Source organism: Carcharodon carcharias, chromosome 9, assembly GCF_017639515.1.
Source record: "Carcharodon carcharias isolate sCarCar2 chromosome 9, sCarCar2.pri, whole genome shotgun sequence".
Taxonomy (NCBI): Eukaryota; Metazoa; Chordata; class Chondrichthyes; order Lamniformes; family Lamnidae; genus Carcharodon; species Carcharodon carcharias.
The window spans coordinates 88,162,687-88,183,682 of NC_054475.1; the positions used below are offsets into that span (position 1 = coordinate 88,162,687).

The 20,996-nt window shown below is 46.9% G+C and overlaps 1 protein-coding gene across 1 annotated transcript in view; it reads left to right on the top strand.

Moving 5' to 3' along the window:
- Positions 1 to 20,767, top strand: part of nlgn3a (neuroligin 3a) — a 257,150-nt gene extending 236,383 nt beyond the window's left edge. Inside the window, exon 6 of the mRNA XM_041195469.1 lies at positions 15,402 to 20,767. Coding sequence (XP_041051403.1) covers positions 15,402 to 16,257 — 856 coding nt within the window. The 3' untranslated portion in view covers positions 16,258 to 20,767. The remainder of the gene's footprint in view (positions 1 to 15,401) is intronic.
- The last annotated feature ends 229 nt before the right edge of the window (positions 20,768 to 20,996 follow it).

The following is a 20,996-nucleotide window of genomic DNA, read 5'->3' on the forward strand; positions in this document are numbered from 1 at the left end:
TTTCAGTAAATTTTTGAAGTAGTTCTTGCCATCAGCAGGTTTAAGTTTCCATAGAAGGATGTTTGGGCATTTCTTAATTGTACTCCACATTGGAACATTCTAGATAAGTGGTCAACATTTAATACCAGATGTCAGGTGATAGTGGCAGCCATCATAAGTCGATGTCTTTACTTGCTTTCTCAAAAGCCCTTTTTTAAATAGTTCAATATATGTTTGATCAGCCGATTAACTTAAGAGATTAATATCACACGTGTACAAGTTACATCATCGTGACAATTGATATGTTCTTTCTTGTGTATGGGGGTCACAGTTCTTATGTGCAAATTGTTCTGTGTTTTGTGCACAGACATTCTCACAACATTTTTGTCTATAGGGCTGTTTGAATTTTTGTGTAGGTGGGTATTTTAATTTCTATGTGATGGAGTCATTACATTCTCATAAAAATTGAGCCTTTTTCTTGCATAATCATGTTTTGACAATAGTATCAGGCCCCCAGCTCCAAATTGTTGGACATCCTTGAGAGAAATGGGCTGTGTTCAAATTGTAAGTGATATCCTGTATTGGGCACTTTTAGGATGCTTCACATTACAAGTGGAACATCAGGGTAAAGGAGTTTGGCCCCATGCCAGTGCTGCAGTTATAATGGAAATGGAGCTGAATCTGGAGTCAAAATCTGAGACAATACGAGAATTAAGCAAAATTAAAATCCCTACAGACGTCACTCTCACACTGTATCATTTCAGTCATTTGTGGCCTCGATACCTGATTTGCACTGCTTGAGTTCAGTATTGGTATAAAATTAAAAGGACTTTACATCGGGTTAAGTAAACTTTTTTTATACTCTCCAGGAAATCTAATGATAGGTTCAGCCATGTTAGACGTTTGACTGACAAAAAGATTTAAAACTGAGCCCTAGGCCGGAATTTTCTGTCCCCGTTGGCGTCGGGTGTCATGGCAGGTGTGAGCGGACAATATGGCACGATGGCCAAAAATTGGTTTCACACCATCATGAAACCAGTTTGCACTCATCCGCTCCACCTGTCAATGGCAGGCCACAGCGTCCCACAGCCGCACGTTGGGAACATCATTTTAATATATCTGATCATAACTTTAAGCCCTGTTCGGCGGAATCATCCCCGCTCGTTGGATCGTCTGGGCAATCATGCCAACGTGTTTCATAAAAGCAATTAAAAGGCATGCACCTGGCAAGCTGAATTTTGAGAGGAACTCGGAGGTAAGTGCACACTAAAGTGTGCGGCACTCGCGAGGGTCATCCGTTCGACTTCAAGGAAGAGGCACCACGCATTCAGGCGAGGGCACAGGCAAGTCGCTTTTTCCCAGCTGGCTGACAGTGCGGTACTGGGGCAAGGGCTGCAGTGTGGTGGGGGCAAGGCAGCACAGCCTGATGGTAGTGCACAAGCACCTGTGGTGAGGAGGCAGGAGGGAAGCGGTCATGCATTAGGGAAACATTGCATAAAGTGACCATTCCTCCGCAGCTGAGACAGTTTAAGTGCAGCTCCATTGACCTGCTTAGAGTCAGGCCTTTAGCTTATCTGCCCACTCAAGCAACACAGAGGCATGAAAGTTCCTCAAAATGCTCCTGAACTTTACACACCTCAGACACAGACTCCATACTAATGAGCTTTTTAGTGGATTGCAGAACAATTGGATGACTGGGCAAGTTGTACAATCTCCTTGCTAAAGCTGGCCATGGAGCTGTCACTGGTGGAGGTGTTCACAGCCCCTTGCAATATCTTCATTGAGTTTTGGACCAGCCTCTCACATGGTTCAAGCTAACAGTGCAGCCTTGCAGTGCAGGTTAGGAGAATGCCTGCACATGAGCTGAGACCACAGCATGCAGCCCAGCGGTCAAAGCTGCCGCCAATTGGTCTGCTGGAATGGGGCGCAGGTTGTTGGGTTTTCGGGCAGCCATGCAGCACAATAAACTCTGGCCATGCAAGTGGTGGCCAGCATTCTCCGGAATGCGTTAAGGGGCCTTCAGACTTAACCAAGAGAGGTCCTTAGTACACCCATACTAACCCACATGTCTCTGTCTCTCTTTCATCCTGCAGGAGGAGTACATCAGCAGCATGGAGCCTGGTGACCTAGCTGTATCCCTCATGGCTTACAGGGAGCGGAGACAAAGGAGAAGGGAGCAACGGAGGCACCTGGCTGGTCAGTGGGAGGAGCAGCACCCTCGAGAAGAAGGGCTGGCTGGGGCTCCTGCACACTCTACTGAAGAGCCACAGCGAGCTCATAGCGCATAGCTAGACCCAGGATCTACAGATGGCACTTGGCAGCCATGTAGATGACCAAGAACCAGTGTCGCCGAAGACTGCGCATGTCTAGGGAACTGGTTGGTCACATCTGCCACTTGCTGCAGGATTTGGCGCTATGAGTCATGGAGGGCGTCCATTGCCAGTGGCTGCAGAAGTGACCGCAGCGCTCAATTTTTACACCGGCTGCTCATTTCAGGGCTCCACAGATGACCTCTGTGGGATATCGCAAGCCTCTACACACAAATGCATCCATGAATGCCACATTCGCGAAGACACACAATTTCGTGCATTTCATCCGGGATCAGGAAAGCCAGGTTGCAAGAACGCTACAATTTGAACTCGGATTTCCCACAAGTGCAGGATGCCATTGCCTGCACTCACCTGGTGCTCAGATCTCCATGACAACAAGCGGTCAACTAAGTCAACTGCAAGGACTTCCAGTCACTGAATGTTCAGCTGATGTGCGACCACCACCAATATATCCTTCAGGTCTGCACACGGTCACCAGGTAATATCCACGACTTCTACATTCTCAGTAGGTCTCAGATCCCTGACGTCTTCCAGGGTCCACAGAGTCTTCAGGGTTGGCTCCTTGGGGATAAAGGCTACCAGCAGAGGACATGGCTAATTGCACCCATGCGCTGACCTCAGAGTTTAGCAGAGAGAAGGTACAAGGATGCTCATGCTGCAATTTGCATCTTGGTGGAGCAATCCATCGGCATGTTGAAAATGAGGTTCCGGTGCCTGGACCGGTCTAGTGGAGCCCTGCAATATAGTCCAGAGAGGGTGTCAGGCATCATCGTTGCCTGCTACACCCTTTACAACCTGGCACTGCAACAGGGAGAGGAGCTGGCTAAGGAGAAGATGGAAGAGCTTCAAATCTCCTCTGATAAGAAAGACGTTGATGGGGATGAGGATGAGGTGGGCCTCGAAAGTGACGATGACACAATAGAGCCATCGCACTGTCCACTCGAGGCAGGCGAACCTCAGGGGGCCTTCATAGCTGCTAGATTCATGGAGGATGATGCCGACATGCAGTGAGGAGACACCATTGATCCTCAAATTACAACTTTGAATGTTTGACTCCTATCTGGCTGATGGCAGCACAAATACCCGTGATAAGGCTCCTGTGTTGAAGACACAGCGGTTGCCCATAGTCCTTACATTCCAGGAGGATGATGACGACATGCAGTGGGGACACTCCATAGATCCCCACATAGCTAATGTGAATCAAAAACAGAATTACCTGGAAAAACTCAGCAGGTCTGGCAGCATCGGTGGAGAAGAAAAGAGTTGACGTTTCGAGTCCTCATGACCCTTTGACAGAACTTGAGTTCGAGTCCAGGAAAGAGCTGAAATATAAGCTGGTTTAAGGTGTGTGTGTGGGGGGGCGGAGAGATAGAGAGACAGAGAGGTGGAGGGAGGGGGTGTGGTTGTAGGGACAAACAAGCAGTGATAGAAGCAGATCATCAAAAGATGTCAACGACAATAGTACAATAGAACACATGATGATCTGCTTCTATCACTGCTTGTTTGTCCCTACAACCACACCACCCCCCTCCACCTCTCTGTCTCTCTATCTCTCCGCTCCCCACACACACACCTTAAACCAGCTTATATTTCAGCTCTTTCCTGGACTCGAACTCAAGTTCTGTCGAAGGGTCATGAGGACTCGAAACGTCAACTCTTTTCTTCTCCGCCGATGCTGCCAGACCTGCTGAGTTTTTCCAGGTAATTCTGTTTTTGTTTTGGATTTCCAGCATCCGCAGTTTTTTTGTTTTTATAGCTAATGTGAATGTCTGACTCCTCTCTGGTTGATGGCAGCTCGCTTGTGCTCTATGAACAGGGTCATATCATGGAGATGCAGTGGGGATACTTTAACATCTCCTGATCGTATGACACCTTTCATGAACTGAACCCTTCAGGATCACACTGTCACCGGACACAGAGGCTGATGAGATGAGGGGGCAGCCGCACTTCAAAGGTGCTAAGAGCATACCGAGAGAATGACAGAACTCTGTGCCACTGGCTCAGGACATTTTGGCAGCAATGGTGAGCCCCATTGAGATGCAGGCATGACTGATGTGACTGTGAAGGCACACCATCAGTGTGCTGGGAAGGTTGCACAAAGCACAGGGAAGAGGCCCTGGACTGAGACACCTGCCTTTATCTTGTGCAGGAACCAAGGTTTCATAAATGAGTGACACCAACACTGCTCATCAGAACAAGCAGCCATAGGCAAAGAGACATCTTTGAGAGTTTATTAATAATAGTGAACATTATGCACAAGTGATTAACACCTGTGCCCAGGCTATTATTAACTTGTACATAATGTTCATTATTTTCTCTGTATGGTCTCCCTGTCGCTATGTCTTGGTGCTCCCCTGACATCCACAGTGGAGGTGGAGGCAGCCTGCTGACTGCTACACCTTGTCTGTGATGACCTTGATGGGCGTCCCCTGGAGGGCCAAGACCTAGAGGGCCCTGGCCTGCTTTCAGGTCCTGCTGTGTAGCAATGGCACCCTTCTCGACCTGTGGAGCTGGAGCTGCTGAGGTCACAGGAAGAGGGGATTCGGATGGGCCAGACACTCCCGGAGTAACCTGGCTGGATGGCCCTGGGATGTGCACCTGCTGATACTCCTCGCAATCCGTGCCCCTGGCTGACTACTTGTGGAGAAGGGGGAAGCTGGAGTGAGATTGAACTGCCCCACGCCCCTCTCTTGGTGACACTGTTGGAGACCAACTAGGGCATCACTGATGGAGTTCAGCCCACACAGCCTTCAAGACCTATGTCCAGGACCAAGGTCTCCGTGGTGGCTGCCATCCTACCAGTGTTGACCTTGGTGCATTAGCAATGCCGGTGCTATCGCCCTCGGACTTCAGGCGGATGGACTCCTCCATCGTACCTTACAATCTGAGGAGTGCAGCGGACATCCCTTCCTGATACTTGCCTTTCCAGCTCCAGTAATTGTGACATGACCGAGTCCAGAGGCTCCTCACCTGACTTGGACACAGCAGGTTTCTGGCCTCCAGCAGTTCTCCAAGTGCCGGAAACCTGGGAGGTCCCTGCCACTGCCTGCTATGGATCAGACCATGCGATGTGCTCACCAGATTGTGACCTTGAGGTTATTCTAGATCTAGATCCCACCAAGTTGTGTGTCTCTGCAAGGGTGTGGCTGAGCGCTGTGATGGGTCTTCAATGAAGATGTCATCAAATTCTTCTTCCAAGGTTCTTCGAGACTTGACTTGAGGACCTGGGTCATGGACCACATCAGCTGCTTTCCAGATGTGCCTGCGAAAGCAAGGAGAGATAATTGGTGCGTAGCAGGGGACTACGGTATAGGGGAACTGACTCGCAGCATGGTTGTCTGATGGATGTTGTACCAAAAACCTTCCCAGTTCTACTTTTTTAAACATTATGGGCCCTAACTTGAGCATTAATGTGCCCATTTAAGATGACAGTAATTTGCTTGACTGGAAATCCAGGGGCCCCAACTAAAGTTCCAGAGATAATAGGTGGAATTTTCCACTCATTGGGCAGATGCAAACCAGACCCGAGCAAGCGTAAAATGACGCACAATGCCGTCGGTCGTGTGTCCCAATGTCATTGCGCAGTCGCACGATATTTCGGTCGGCGGGAGTCGGAGCCGCACCCTCCATTAATTAAGAGGCTAGTTAAGGCCCTTAACAACCCAATTGATGGTGATTTAACATTGCCTGTGTGATTTTTTTTTTCCACTTGTCACACAGGCAAAGCGGGCAGGTGGGCAGCCCACAATTTGCAAAACCTTATCCATGGATGGGTTAAAAAAGATCAGCAGCATTGCCAGTGTGAGTAGTGAGACGTTTTAGGGATAGTTTGCTGCTGGTTGCTTCTCTGTAATTGGCAGCTTCATCTCTGTCCGGGGCTTCATTGTTAGTATTTCCACACGTCATTTCAGGGCTCATTAGTGTCTCCAAGGCCCCATGAGGATTCAGGCCATGTGGACCCTTCCAGGTATGAGATAGCATTCCCTTACCCTGGTAATGGGGATTGTGGTCTCCACTGGAGCACCTCCTCTGAGGAGAAAGAGAGGGGCAGAAGGGAGAGGAGGTTAGGTGTCCCATTGCAGCTTCCAGGGGAGGGACCTATGGGAAGAGAGGAGCAGGCGAAGGGGTGTAGGGCCAGTAGGTAGCCCAAAGCAGAAGGGGCCACAGAAGACACCACTATTCTGCTGCCAGGATTTTAAAAGTGACAATGTAGCTACCTCAGTATGTCCGAGGTGTAATGGCAAAGGAGACTGCACCTCTCAAGGGAGACAGTGACACCCATTTGTCAGATAATCCGGCCTGAGATTAGCCCCGACTGTGTGGGTGGACACCCCCGGCCAGTGGCTCTGAAGGTCACGGTGGCCCTCAACTTCTATGCCTCTGGCTCTTTCCAGGGCTCAGTGGGGGATCTGTATGGAGTCTCCCAATCAACTGTCCATAGTTGCATCCAACTGGTGACAGAAGCTCTGTTCAGGTGGGTATTGACTTTCCTTCATTCCATACAGACGAGGCCAGCCAGACAGAGCCAGCCAGAGGTTTTGCAATGATTGCTGGGTTCCCCCGCATCCAGGGTGCCATCAACTGCACACATGTGGCCATCAAGGTGCCAGTGAGTCAGCCGGGTGCCTTCGTCCAACAGGAAAGGATCCCCACTCCATGAACATGCAGATAGTGTGTGGCCACAAGTTGCACATTCTGCAAGTCTGTGCAAGATCAGCTCCCAGACGCATACATCCTCAGACCCTTCCAGGTGCCGAGGTTCTTCAGTACTCCAGTCCGACTGGATGGATGCCTGCTGGGTGACAAGGGCTATCCCTTGAAGAGGTGGCTCATGATGCCTCTCTGCCACCCAAGAACAGAGGCAGTGCAACGGTACAACAGGTGTCATGCCTCCACAGACAGGGGCAGTGGTAGAGAGAACCATAGGTCTTTTCAAGATGCACTTCCAATGCCTGGACCGTTCAGGGGGTGCACTGCAATACCCCCCAGAGTGGGTCTCACTGATAGTGGTTGCATGCTGCACTCTCCACAATCTGGCACTGGCAAGGGGGATCCCACTGGAGGAAGAGGATCTTGATGCAGCTGCACAGGCCACAGATGATGAGCCCAGTAGTGAATCAGAAGAGGAGCACAGTGAGGAGAATGCTGAGGGCATGGAGCCAGATCTCGGTAACCTCCAGGGAAGCAGGGACACCAGGGATGCCTTGATCCAACGGTCCTTCAGCTAGGCTGCCAAATAAGTACTACTACATTGTGTCAGGGCTGCTGCCACCATCCTGGGTCTCAGAAATGACCCTTTTCTTTGTCCCCAAGATATACTCAGTGCCTGTGCAATAAAGTTTCAAGCCACCCACTTCCAGCATCACATACTGGAGTACCCTGCACCTACAAAACAAATGAATCATACTCAGGCCAATAACACAAAAACAAATGTAATATAATGTTAATGCTCAGATTATGAACAGAGCAATACCAGGTGTTGATGGTCACATGATTAAAAAGGGGGGGGAAAATGGGAGAACAAAAGATCACCCGTGACCAGTCCCTCTTGTGCTTATAATGCTTTAAACTTAAATTTACAGGTGCTATGGTCTAGGTGCTCTCCCCTCGCTGGCACCGGCATTGGAGACAGCCTGCTGACTCTGCTGTCTTGTTGCCCTTCATGACCTTGGCAGTGTTGGCCCCACCTGGGAGGGAGCAGCCAGTGCCATGACTGACATCTCCCCAGTCGCTGCAGCTTCACCAGATGCTGCGGTCACTGGCAGAGGGGCGGAGGAGCTGCTGCCATCATCCAACGCACCCTGAGAGGAGCCCGCAGAGACCACAGGAAGCTCGTGCGCCAACGTGAGATTGCTCTGGACCTCCGTGTTCGCCATTGATGGATGGGCACCTAGTTGTGATACTGGGTATCTCATCCATCTCACACATGGACACTGACCACCTGAGGTCAGTACCTGTCTGAGGGTTTGCAGGTCCAAGCGCAACCCCAGAAACCCCTGATTCTGTTCCAGGAGCAGCCTCTCCATGAAAGTCGCCACTCTCTCCATGGAGGAGGCAGTGTGCTTGACCATGAGGTCAACACAGTGATCATGCTCCGCAGGGACTCCTCCACAACAGGGACCATGGCACGTGGATCCTCATTGATCTCCGCCAGATCCTCCTGCACATCCAGCTGGACATCCAGCATCTGCCACCTAATGGACCACTTCAGAGGCTCATCATCAACCTTCCACTGAGCATCATCCTGGTCTTTAGTGGTTCTCCAATTGCCAGCGCCCTGGGCACTCTCTGCCTTCGCCTGCACCTCAAGTGAGTGTGAGGTGCCCTCACCAATGTGCCCCGAGATACAAGCCACTGAACTAATGCACACCGAGGTGCTGGTATGTGCGCTGAGGCCTGATTCAGAGAGCGGGTATGACGCAGGTGCCTCTGGAGCCGATGTCAGGGGTAGCTCCTGGAGATCCTGAGATTAGCTGCTTGGTGGCAGATCTAAGGGAGAACAAGGACATGTCATTAGTTAAAGTCATCCTGCTGTCACTATGCATGCCAGGCACCCTGGTGAGACAATGGAGATCATGGTGCCATCGTCTTTCAATGATCAATGAGGAATCCAGTCTGGAGGCTCCCATCAGTGATGAGACTAAACAAGATTTTTTGCACCATCCAAAACTCTCACCTCAGTGCACTGCACTCTTAGCTTCGTCTGACACCCTGGCCTCTCTCGACCAAGGTGCATGGTGCCTCGCAAGCTCTACGGCCTCCTGCTTGTATCTGGAGAGAATGAGGAGGTGCGAGGGTCCTCCACCAGTCCATGACCTCTCAATATTGTTATGGGATGTCCTCTCCTTAAAGGACAGAGGACCATTGATTGGTCCACTCTCTACCTGCAGCGGCATTGCAGCCTGGCCAACCCCAGCTGATGAGCACCTTGCAGGGCTCACCTGAGTCGTGGCCCTCAAGCCACAGGGCAGTCAGCCCAAGCAGCCAGGACTCACCCCCTTGGCCAGCTCTGGCATCATTGACAGTTGGTACTCAGACTCTAAAACCCCTGTGCTCCATGGGGGGATGGTCAACCCAAAACACTTTAACATACTGATACATGCCAACAGGGTACTCACTCTTCTTTTATGCAGCAGATCATTAGACATCTTCTGCCATTGCACCCAGGTGTACCGCACCATGTCGTGGCTGCTCACTCAGGTTGCCACCTCCTCCCTTTGTGAGGTGCGGTGACTTCCTCCTCCCATCTCTCGGGACAAGAGTGTCCCTTCTGGCAGCCACTTCCTCCAGGAGAGCAGCGAGGCATTCATCCGAAAAACAGGGGGACCGAATGCCTTGCCGGACTCATCTCCTGCCTAGCGTCTACATCTGTGTTTGCATCCATGTCGTTACAACAGCTGCAATGCGGGCAGCCTCCCTGGTGCTGTCTGCGCCGTTTTTGGACCGACCACGAGGTCGCCATTGGACCCAGCGGCCGATAGGACCCCACCCATGCCCAATGCCCCTTCTCGAACATTCTGCAGCCAGCGTGAGATCATGGTCGTGGCCCAATCACCGGCAGAGGTTCGCCCCCACTGAGCCCACCCAACGAGGGCAAAATTCTGCCCAATGGGTGGAATTTTACAGCCTCTTCATGGCCGGGGCATGGCCTTAAAATGCAGCGAGCCATTCAAAAGTCCATTGATTTCATCGGGATGGGAAAGTCCCGCTGGCGGGAGGGGCCATAAAATTCTGCCTGTTTCAAATGCCATCACAATTCAATTAACTAATGATTCTGTAATTAACAGTTACTCTCTGTAATGGTGACCATGAAATTACTGGATTAATGTAAAAACCCATCTGGTTCACCAAGGTCCAGGTTCAAGAAGGAAATCTGCCATCCTTATCCGGTCTGGCTGACATGTGATCCCAGACTAACTGTGGTTGACTCTTAGCTGCCCTCTAAAATGGCCTAGCAAGCCATCCAGTTGTGCCAAAATGCAACAGAAAAGTCGAAAAAGAATAAAACCAGATGGATCACCCAGCATCAACTTAGGCAGGGAAACGACAATGGCATTCAATACCCAGTTGACCCTGCAAAGTGCTCCTCACTAACTTCTGAGGGTTTGTACCAAAATTAGGAGAGCTGTCCCATAGACTAGTCAAGCAGCAGCTTGACATAGTCATACTCACTGAATCATACTTTATAAGCAATGCTTCAGACTTCTGCATCATCATCCCTGGGTACGTCCAATCCCTGGGTACGTCCAATCCTGCTGGCAGGATAGACCCACCAGAAATGGTGGCACAATGGTATATAGTCAGGAAGAAGTGGCCTTGGGAATCTTTCAAATTGACTTCGGACCCCATGAAGCTTCAGATCCTTCAGGGACAAGGAAACCTCATGTTGATTACCACCTACCAACCTCCTTAGATGGTGAATAAGTGTTCCTCAATGTTAAACACCTCTTGGAAGAAAAACTGAGGGTAGCAGGGACACATAATGTACTCTGTAAAATAAGAAATTGGAACAGCAGTAGATCTCATGGCCCCTTGAGCCTGCTTTGCCATTCAACACAATCATGGTTGATCTTGAATTTCAACTTTACTTTACTGCTCGGTCCCCATATCACTTGATTCCATGAGACATCAACAATCTATCTCAACCTTAAATATATTCAATAGTGTGGCATCCACAACCCTCTGGTGTAAGCAATTCCAAAAATTCACAGTCAATTTGAGTGAAGAAGTTTCTCCTCATCTCTATCCTAAATAATCAACTTCGTACCCTGAGATTGTGCCCGTGTTGTAGATTCCCCAACCACCGGAAACAGCCTCTCAGTGCCTACCTTGTCACGTCCCTTCAGAATCTTATATGTTTCAATGAGATCACTGTTCACTCTTCTAAACTCTTAAGAGTATAGGCCCAATTTTCTCAGCCTCTACCCATTGCCTTGCATGGGACCAGAGGATCTAAGTCTAAGCAAGTCATCTTAGGACAACCCTTTCATCCTAGGAACCATTGCTGGTGAATGTTTGCTGGACCACCTCAAAGGAAAGAATATTCTTCCTTAAATATGGATACCAGAACTGCTCACAGTACTCCAGGGGCTGTATTTTATGTGCCCCTGCCAGGTGTGTTTTTGGTGGGTAGGGGGGGGCACCCCACCCCACCCCAGCGCACCCCTCAGCTCACCCCCATAACACTGTAGGTGGGCAGGCGCTGAAATCGGCAGCCTGCCTGCCATATTTAAATAAATAATCAAGGGTCAATTGGCTTGTTCACAAGCTCAATTAATAATACGCTGATCATGCTATAATATGGTTAGTGTGTGCAGTTTGGCGGTAGTGGGCAGGCCACTTTTTAAAAAAACGCTTTTAAAAGAGTGGGAAAGATGGGGAGGTACTATCTTTTGGGGGGTGCCCTTAGCACATCGGGGGCAGGTCCCCCTAAGATAGTACTCCACCTTTCTTTCTACCCACCTGCTCACCAAAACTAACTACCCCCATTCCTCCGTCCTCCCTAAACTGGAAAAACCCTTCCTGCCCAATATCCCAGACTTACCTTAATCCGGGATCCATTTGGCCTCCTTCTCAGAGATGGTTGTGGTCCCAGCAGCAGCTCATTTGGAGAGCCGGTGCAGACATGATAGGCCAAGTGACCTCCTTCTGTTTCGTTAAGATCCTGTGATTCTTGGCACCGCTGGGACAATCTGATTGGCTGGCAGTTCCCAACAGCTGGACTTCCTTCCCAGTGAGGGGTGGAAGTCCCACTGTCAGGCAACTTAGCTCACCCGGACCATCTTATGGCTGCCGGGTGGGCTGGCATGGAACAAGTCGGGTTCCTGCCAACTTTGCTTCCGGGGGGGCGGTGAGCCATCCACCCCCGCATCCCCCCGCACCCAGTAATATGCAACCCCAGGTGTGATCTCACCAGAACTCTAAACAATTGTAGCAAGATTTCTTTATTCTCGTACTCCATTCTTCTTGCACTGAAGGCCAACATATCTTTTGTATTCCTAATTGCTTGCTGTACCTGCATGCTAACCTTCTGTGTTCCTTGTATGAGTACACTCAAGTCCCTCTGAACATCAACATTTACTAATTTTGCATCTTTTTAAAAAGTATTCTGCTTTACTGTTCTTACTATCAAAGTGAACAAACTCACACTTTTCCCCACATTATACTTCATCTGCCTCCTTGTTGCCCATTCACTTAACCTGTTTATATCTCTTTGTGTCTTCCTCCACAGTTTACGTTCCCACCTATCTCTGTATCGTCAGTAACTTTTTATACATTACTCTCTGTCTCTTCATCAAAGTTATCAATATAGATTGTAAATAGCTGAGGCCCCAGAGCTTGCGGCACTTCACTATTCACAGCTTGCCAATTTGAAAATGACCCATTTATCCCTACTCTTTGCTTCCTATCCAGCTATCAAACCACTATCCATGCTAATATATTATCGTCAACTCCATGAGCCCTTAACTTGTATATTAACTTTTGGCGGCACCTTATCCAAGGGCCTTTTGGCAATCTAAGTATACTACATCTACCGGTTTCCCTTTAGTATCCTACTAATTATATAAGACATAAGAAATAGGAGAAGTAGGCCATTCAGCCCATCAAGCCTGCTCTGCAATTCAGTAAGATCATGGTGATCGGATTGTAGCCTTAACCCCACTTTGCTGCCTGCCCCCCATGATCATTGACTCCCATGTCAATCAGAACTCTATCTAACTCAGCCTTGAATATATTCAGTGACCTAGCCTCCCATTACTCTCTGTGGAAGAGACTTCCTGCTGCATCCTCAAACGTAATGTTTTGTAAAACCATGTTGAATTTCTCTGATCATTCTGTGATTTTCTAAGTGACTGTTAAGACTTCCTTAATAATAGATTCCAGCATTTTCCGATGACTAATATCTGGTTAACTGGCCTATAGTTCCCTGTTTCCTCCCTCTCCCCTTTCTTGAATAGTGGTGTTGTATTTGCGAATGTCTAATCGACTAGGAACATTCTAGAATCTAGGGAATTTTGGTGAATTATAACCCATGCATCCACAGTCTCTGCAGCTATCTCTTTTAAAACCCTGGAATGTAGGCCATCAGGTCTTCTGGATTTGTTGGATTTTAGCCCCTTAAGTTTCCCCAATACTTTTAATATTAATGACCTCAAATTCTTCACTCTCATTAACCCCTCCATTACCCTTTATCTCTGCTATGTAATTTGTATCTTTTACTCTGAAGTCAGACACAAAATATGAATTCAATGTCTCTGCCATTTCCTCATTCCCCATGGTAATCTCTCCTGTTTCTACCTCTAACCGACAACTGTTTACTTCAGCTACACATATTTTTTATAAATTTGTAAAAGCTCTTACAATCTGTTTATATTCCTGAGTAGCTTACTCTCATTTTCTATTTTTCCTTTAATCCATCTTTTGGTAGCCCTTCACTGACTTTTAAAACATTCCTGGTTCTCATGCTTACTATTATTCTTTGCAACATTGTAAGACTCTTCTTTTAATATAATACTATCCTTAATGTCCTTAACTTCATGGACTTCAATGTCCATCATCAAGAACAGCACAGTGGCACCACAACAGAAACAAAAATACCTGGAAAAACTCAGCAGGTCTGGCAGCATCTGTGGAAGGGAGCATAGTTAACGTTTTCAGTCCGCATGACTCTTCAGCAGAACTAAGGAAAAATAGAAAAGGGGTGAAATATAAGCTGGTTTAAGGTGGGGGGTTGGGACAAGAAAGCTGATTAGAGGGCTAGTGATAGGTGGAGATAACCAAAAGATGTCACAGACAAAAGGACAAAGAGGTGTTGAAGGTAGTGATATTATCTAAAGGAATGTGCTAATTAAGGGTAGAAAGCAGGACAAGCAAGGTACAGATAGCCCTAGTGGGGGTGGGGTGGGGTGAAGGAATCGCAAAAGGCTAAAAGGTAGAGATAAAACAATGGATGGAAATACATTTAAAAATAGAGGAAATAGGTGGGAAGAGAAAAATCTATAAATTATTGGAAAAACAAAAAGGAGGGGGAAAAATCAGAAAGGGGGTGGGGATGGAGGAGAGAATTCATGATCTAAAATTGTTGAACTCAATATTCAGTCCGAAAGGCTGTAAAGTGCCGAGTCGGAAGATGAAGTGCTGTTCCTCCAGTTTGCATTGAGCTTCACTGGAACAATGCAGCAAGGCAAGGACGGACATGTGGGCATGAGAGCAGGGTGGAGTGTTGAAATGGCAAGCGACAGGGAGGTCTGGGTAATGCTTGTGGACAGAACAAAGGTGTTCTGCAAAGCAGTCACCCAGTCTGCGTTTGGTGTCTCCAATGTGGAGGAGACCGCATTGGGAGCAACGAATGCAGTAGACTAAGTTGAGGGAAGTACAGGTGAAATGCTGCTTCACTTGAAATGAGTGTTTGGTCCCTTGGACGGTGAGGAGAGGGGAAGTAAAGGGGCAGGTGTTGCATCTTCTGCGGTTACATGGGAAGGTGCCATGGGAGGGGGTTGAGATGTAGGGGATCTTGGAGGAGTGGACCAGGGTGTCACGGAGGGAACGATCCCTTTAGAATGCCGCCAGGGGGGGTGAAGGGAAGATGTGTTTGGTGGTGCTTGTACTGAGCATGATAATATTTAAAGAAAACTTATGGTGTGAGTTCTGCACTTTGTTTTCTCATTGTCACTGCGTGTTTACACTGATTTTTATGATTCTGGCTTATGTTAAAGAGTTTGGCAAGAAATTTTGGCATCACTGTCAGCAAAATGGCCACAGATCACTGGGGTGTATATAAAATGTTATGTAACTTATTACATTATCACAAAATATTTCAAACCCAAGTATCCACAGGCCATGAGTTGGTTGCTGCCTATAGATTCCTATTCACCTTATATTGAGCAGTTTGTGGTTACATGGTTCCATTGCCCGGGGTTTGGCATTGTTAATAATAAAGGCAGGCAGGTCTTTAGATCTTCACGTGTATTACATGCTTCATTAATTGCACTTGATTTACACAGAACTGGACCAAGCTTCCGGCAATGACCACAGTAAGTAAATTGAAAGAATCTCCTGATCTGATAGTAACTGTTTTCTTTCCATCTTTAGTGATCCCAACAAGCCAGTGCCACAGGATACCAAGTTCATCCACACAAAGGCAAACCGCTTTGAAGAGGTGGCCTGGTCTAAATACAATCCACGAGATCAGCTTTATCTTCACATTGGTCTGAAGCCACGAGTGCGGGAGCACTATCGGGCCACTAAAGTGGCCTTTTGGAAGCACCTGGTCCCTCACCTGTACAACCTGCATGATATGTTCCAGTACACCTCCACCACCACCAAGGTGCCTCAGCCCAACACCACTCCAATCTCCTATGCGACTAGGCGACCCAACGGCAAGGTATGGCCCTTCACCACCAAGCGGCCAGGCTCTGGCATGTCTCCAGCTTTCAACTCCAATGAGCAGCAGAAGGAGAACTGGGACTCAGAGCAGGACAGTGGTTCCCTCCTAATCGAGAATCCCCGGGACTACTCCACTGAGCTAAGTGTAACCATTGCAGTGGGGGCCTCCCTGCTTTTCCTCAATGTCCTGGCTTTTGCTGCCCTGTACTACCGCAAGGACAAACGCCACAATGACCCCCATCAACAGCCAAGCCCTCAACGTAACGCCAGCAACGACATGGCACACACGCAGGAGGAAGAGATCATGTCACTACAAGTGAACCAAACCCATCACGAGTGCGAGAACATCCAGGCTCATGAGCCCATGCGGCTTCCTTCACTGCCAGACTACACCCTGACTCTCCGCCGCTCTCCTGATGATATCCCCCTTATGACCCCCAATACCATCACCATGATTCCCAACTCCTTGGTGGGGATGCAGTCCTTGCATCCTTATAACACCTTTGCTGCTGGTTTTAATAGCACAGGGCTGCCTCATTCACACTCCACCACCAGAGTATAGTCCTGGGCAGTAACCCTCCAGTAAGCAGGAGCGAATGAACTGGGTAGAGATCCCCTCACACAGACCACTCCAGACTGCTGGATTTTAACAAGGGTCTGATTAACATGTGCACTGTACCATCTTTACAAGAAGGCTCTCTCCCTGGGAACTTCAAAAGACGTATATTCACATCGGGCCTTCTTGTTCAAAGAGACAACCTGAAGTTTTATAAAATAATCAAAATAAGAAAAAAATTTAAAAAAAAAGAAAATACAAAACCGAAAGAAAACTAAAGTGCTTTTGTTACCATTGTGGGGAAGCAACGGCAAATGGCTGCCCACCTTTATCTCATTGTTCACATGCCTTAGCCCCACACGCTGCTGTGCTCCATGCATTTTTTAATCAATTTTAGAGCCGCTTAGAATGAATATATTAGCGCCGAGGGGATTGGAGGAAATGCATGCACACAAGGACTGAAACACCATGGCCAGGAATCTCCTGGGTGGTTCACGGATTAGCTGCCATAGCTTCATTGGAAGATCATGGAAACCGCAGACAGAAAGTGAAAACTGGGCTTTCTGCCGAAGTTGCGGCAATTGATCAGGACAGCCCCCTAGAAAATCCCCGGCACATTACTTTTCAGTAAGCATTAAGGGTTGTTGAGAAGCAGAGAGAGCATCTCCTCGGCCTTCCCTTTGAGGCTCTGTTATTGTTTTGGGTTCGATTAGGTTATGTTTTTGTTCTGACGATCCCAGAGTCAGTTAATTCTGAAGTGGAGATTGATCTTGGTGCAGCTCCTTCCTACAGTGAATGCCCTGCTGAACCACCAACCACTCTTAACGGTTAAGAATTCGATATAAAGACCAAAATTGAGTGAAACACTTTTGGCTTTCTAGAAACTGCCAGAAAAGCCTGTTGTTTTACTACGTTGCACCCATGGAAGCGTTTGTGTCTGCCCATTGCCGCCTACATTTTCCTTTCTCATTCATTTATCTGGGGAAGGACTTTGTATTTTTGTGACTCAACAAATATCTAACAAACTTTTTTACACATCTGTTTCTTTTTTCTGGGGATGGGTAGCCACTCTTCAAATGCAGCAAATAATGCAGCTTTCAATCGTGTGCATCCCTTAATTTTTTTATACAAAGTGAATTGTGACACGTGCCAAATTAGAACCAGCAAAAATTTTTTTGGGGAGGGTTGTTTTTAACTGTATCTGTCTATTTTGTATTTTGGTATAAGCAATCTTTTGCTGTCTGTTACTTTGTGTCATGCCTGTTTGCAGTTGAGAAGGTGCAGACAGGGAGACAGTGCCACAAATACACTCCATGTTATGAGGTTTTTTTTTCTCAATTTAGAGTCAGGCTACAGTCCTTGTGCTTAGTCCAGGCTCATGAGGACCATGCTGTCAATGGAACCTTTCCTTCGACCCGACACCAGACTCCTCCCACAGAAGCCAGACTCTATTTCCAACGGCTGGGGATTTTCAAATGGAATATTTAAATCGTCTCTTTCCTCCAGAAGGCATACCAGTCATGCATACTCTCTGTGTTCCTTGCCCGAGATTTGTTTTAATGAATTTGTGTTGTGAATGTGTGTTTAGTGGAATTGGATTGAAAATTTTATTTTTAAGTTGATTCCCATTGTGCCCGTTTTCTGGGTTAAAAAAATGGTGCAAAATGTGCCACTTACTGAGGGCAATACTCCTTGGTCAATCAGAGACACCTGACAAATGTCGGACCCCATATTGGGTAGACAATTTTTCAGGAGTTCCTGGTGGCTACTTAAAACAGATGTTATACCCCTTGCATATGTAAACACTTATTTTAGGACCCTTCAGCTAAATTGGCTGACCTTAGCGAAGCGTGCATTAGGAATACTTTGCTCAGGATCTTTGGCAGTCACTATGATTAAGTAATGGTCACCAACAAAAAATGGTGTATGTTTTTTCAAAGTTTGATGTGGAGCCCGGAGAAGTAGGAGTGATCACTTTGACCGCACAGCACTCCCAAAGACTGCTGCCATTCTTGATCATCACCCTCACCAAAGAGACGAGAGCCCAAAATTCGTACTCTTTAAATGGGCAAGCTGGCAACAGGCAAATACCCAAAGTATTGGAATGAGGCCTCAGGCCCAACTTCAGGAAAAACTCCAGGCTTTGTTGTACACAATGAATGGGCCATAACCAGTTTCTTCTCCATAATCTCTCTTTCTTCAGTGCTAGTATTCTGTGTGAGGTAAACAATCTTCACCTAAATTTAAACCCAAGTCCTAATTATAAATAACACCAGGTTACAACCCATCCTAATAAATCTGGATAATACAAAGGAGACAAAAACAAAAGTGCTGATGGTGGAAATCTCATATAAAAACAGAAAATGCTGGAAAAGATCTGGCAGCATCTTTGGAAAATACTTTAACTGTTTTTCTTCTATAGATTCTGCCAACCTTGGTGAGCCTTTCCAACATTTTCTGTTTGAATACAAATGCCCGTTGACTTTTTTGTTCATTCATTCTTGGGATATGAGCATCGCTAGCACGGCCAGTATTTGTTGCCCATCCCTAATTGCTCTTGACCAGGTGGGGGTGAAGTACTTTCTTGAACTACTGCAGTCCATGTGGTGTGGATACACCCACAGTGTTATTAGGGAGGGAGTTCCATGATTTTGACCCAGCAACAGTGAAGGGATGGTGATATAGTTCTAAATAAGGATGGTGTGTGGCTAGGGGGCAACTTGCAGTTTGTGGTGTTCCCATTCATCTGTTGCTCTTACTCTTCTAGATGGTAGAAGTCATGGGTTTGGAGGTGCTGCAGACTCATTTCTGAATCTACTCACCAGCAGCTAAACGCCAGAAAATATCAGTATAATTTCAAATGCTGGTAGGAAACTCCAACCTCAATTTTCAGTGATGAGAAATAATCCAAACACTATCATAGAAAAACACAAGATCAACTTTCATAATTGTAGTCAGTCCTGCCTGAGATGAATCCCAGACCTATCTACATGTACCTGAAATGGAATCATAAATCAAGTTACCCACGTGTACGAAAACATCAGCATTTCTGGACCTGCTATTTCCTATCCACAAGCATATTCCTCTACCTCTAACCCTCCAAGTTCAATCTTTAATTACCTCCTATCATGTCTTCATTAATGCCTCCATATCAAATTCCTCAGCGTGTGTTTACCCTTTCATCTCTGCCCCGCAGCAGCTATCCCTCCATATTCTACTTGTCACGGTTTCTATCCTCTTGTGCATTCTTCTCCAAACCCCGGTTTTCCCCTTTCTCCTTTCCTGTTATATCTAATCCTTCGGTGTGTTGTTCTCCATGATCCTACTAAGCAACCGCTGGATTGTATTCAATGCGGATTCTGTCGCAGCTAGATTAATTCCATTTGGTTAAGGCTCAAATAACCATTTTTTATGATCGACATGTTCTTTTAGTTATGTTCTAAAGAAGTCCCACTAACCAAACACGGCGTAAATTCTGAATTGCTTTTCCTACTCTGGACTGCAGTAAAATACTTGAAGTAAAGTTTGCTCTTGCTTGCCTTCCATCTAAACCGCGATCTCATTTTCCATCTGGACAAAGACTCCCCGATCATAAGGTTTTTCAATTCATTGCACCAGATATATCCTCTAGGAGGTTTGACGATTGCAACAGAGCAAGTTCCGTGGTTGGCTTAAAGGACACTTAATGGTGTTTGTCTTAGATCTGAATAGAGAAAGCCGATGTCATGTGTGAACGCGATTTTTAGAGTATCAGTGATTTGTCAAGAAGGAGGTTCTTTGTTTTCTTGGGGTATATTGGATTGAGTTGAACACTTAAGCCAACACCAATTCCCATTCTGGGAGTCTGCGATTGCTCGATACCGGATTGAAGTTCGTGAAACCTGTTCGAGGTCTTTCTGGCCTTTCAGTTTTGCTGTGTGCACTTCAGCATTGCAAGTGGGGCTGAGATGACATGTTGGTTATTGAAGGAGATTATAAATATCGAAATGACTGCTCTCTATGGCCGCATAGGCATCTCACTCAAACATCTGGGTTCAGAGTAACAGAAACTGCTTTACCTGTTTGTGATGTTCAAACTTGTCAACAATATAGGCCGAAGGGGAAATATTCCATTGTGTTATAGATGAGCCTTTGAGTACTGAAGTGTGCACATACCTAGATCCTTTTCTATCCTGTTCGAGCTGCGTCGACTAAGTACATTTTTAGTTTGAGGCTGTCTTTACGCAGACACTCTAAATATTTCTTAAATCACATTATTCTCAATAAACTGAACAATTAATAATGGAATTTGATTATTTTTATTTTGATGCAGAAATGCTCCTGCAGAGCTCAAAGGTTTAACAGCCACTCAGGAGAAAACAGCATAAGAGAAAAGCCCTTGTGGCGAGCGCCTCTGGGCCTTTCTATATAGAAATATATATACATTTCAATTATGATTTAAACAAATCGAATATAACATTTCACTGAAATACCTTACTCGTTCCATATCAGTCTGAAGTTATATTTTCAAATGGTATAGTAAAGGCAAAAGTGTAAAAAGTCTTGGGAGAGGGGGGTGGGGGGTTGCTCACTACATCGTCTGTCCTACTTGATTATGATAAACAGTTTTTATTTGCTGGAAGCCAGATATCAGATTATCCTGAAGGAGATTCAGGAACACCTTATAATGTCATCACAGCATCTCTGTTATTGTAATAAATTGCTTGTGATATCATGAACGAGGCTGTGTGGACTGTGCCTACCCG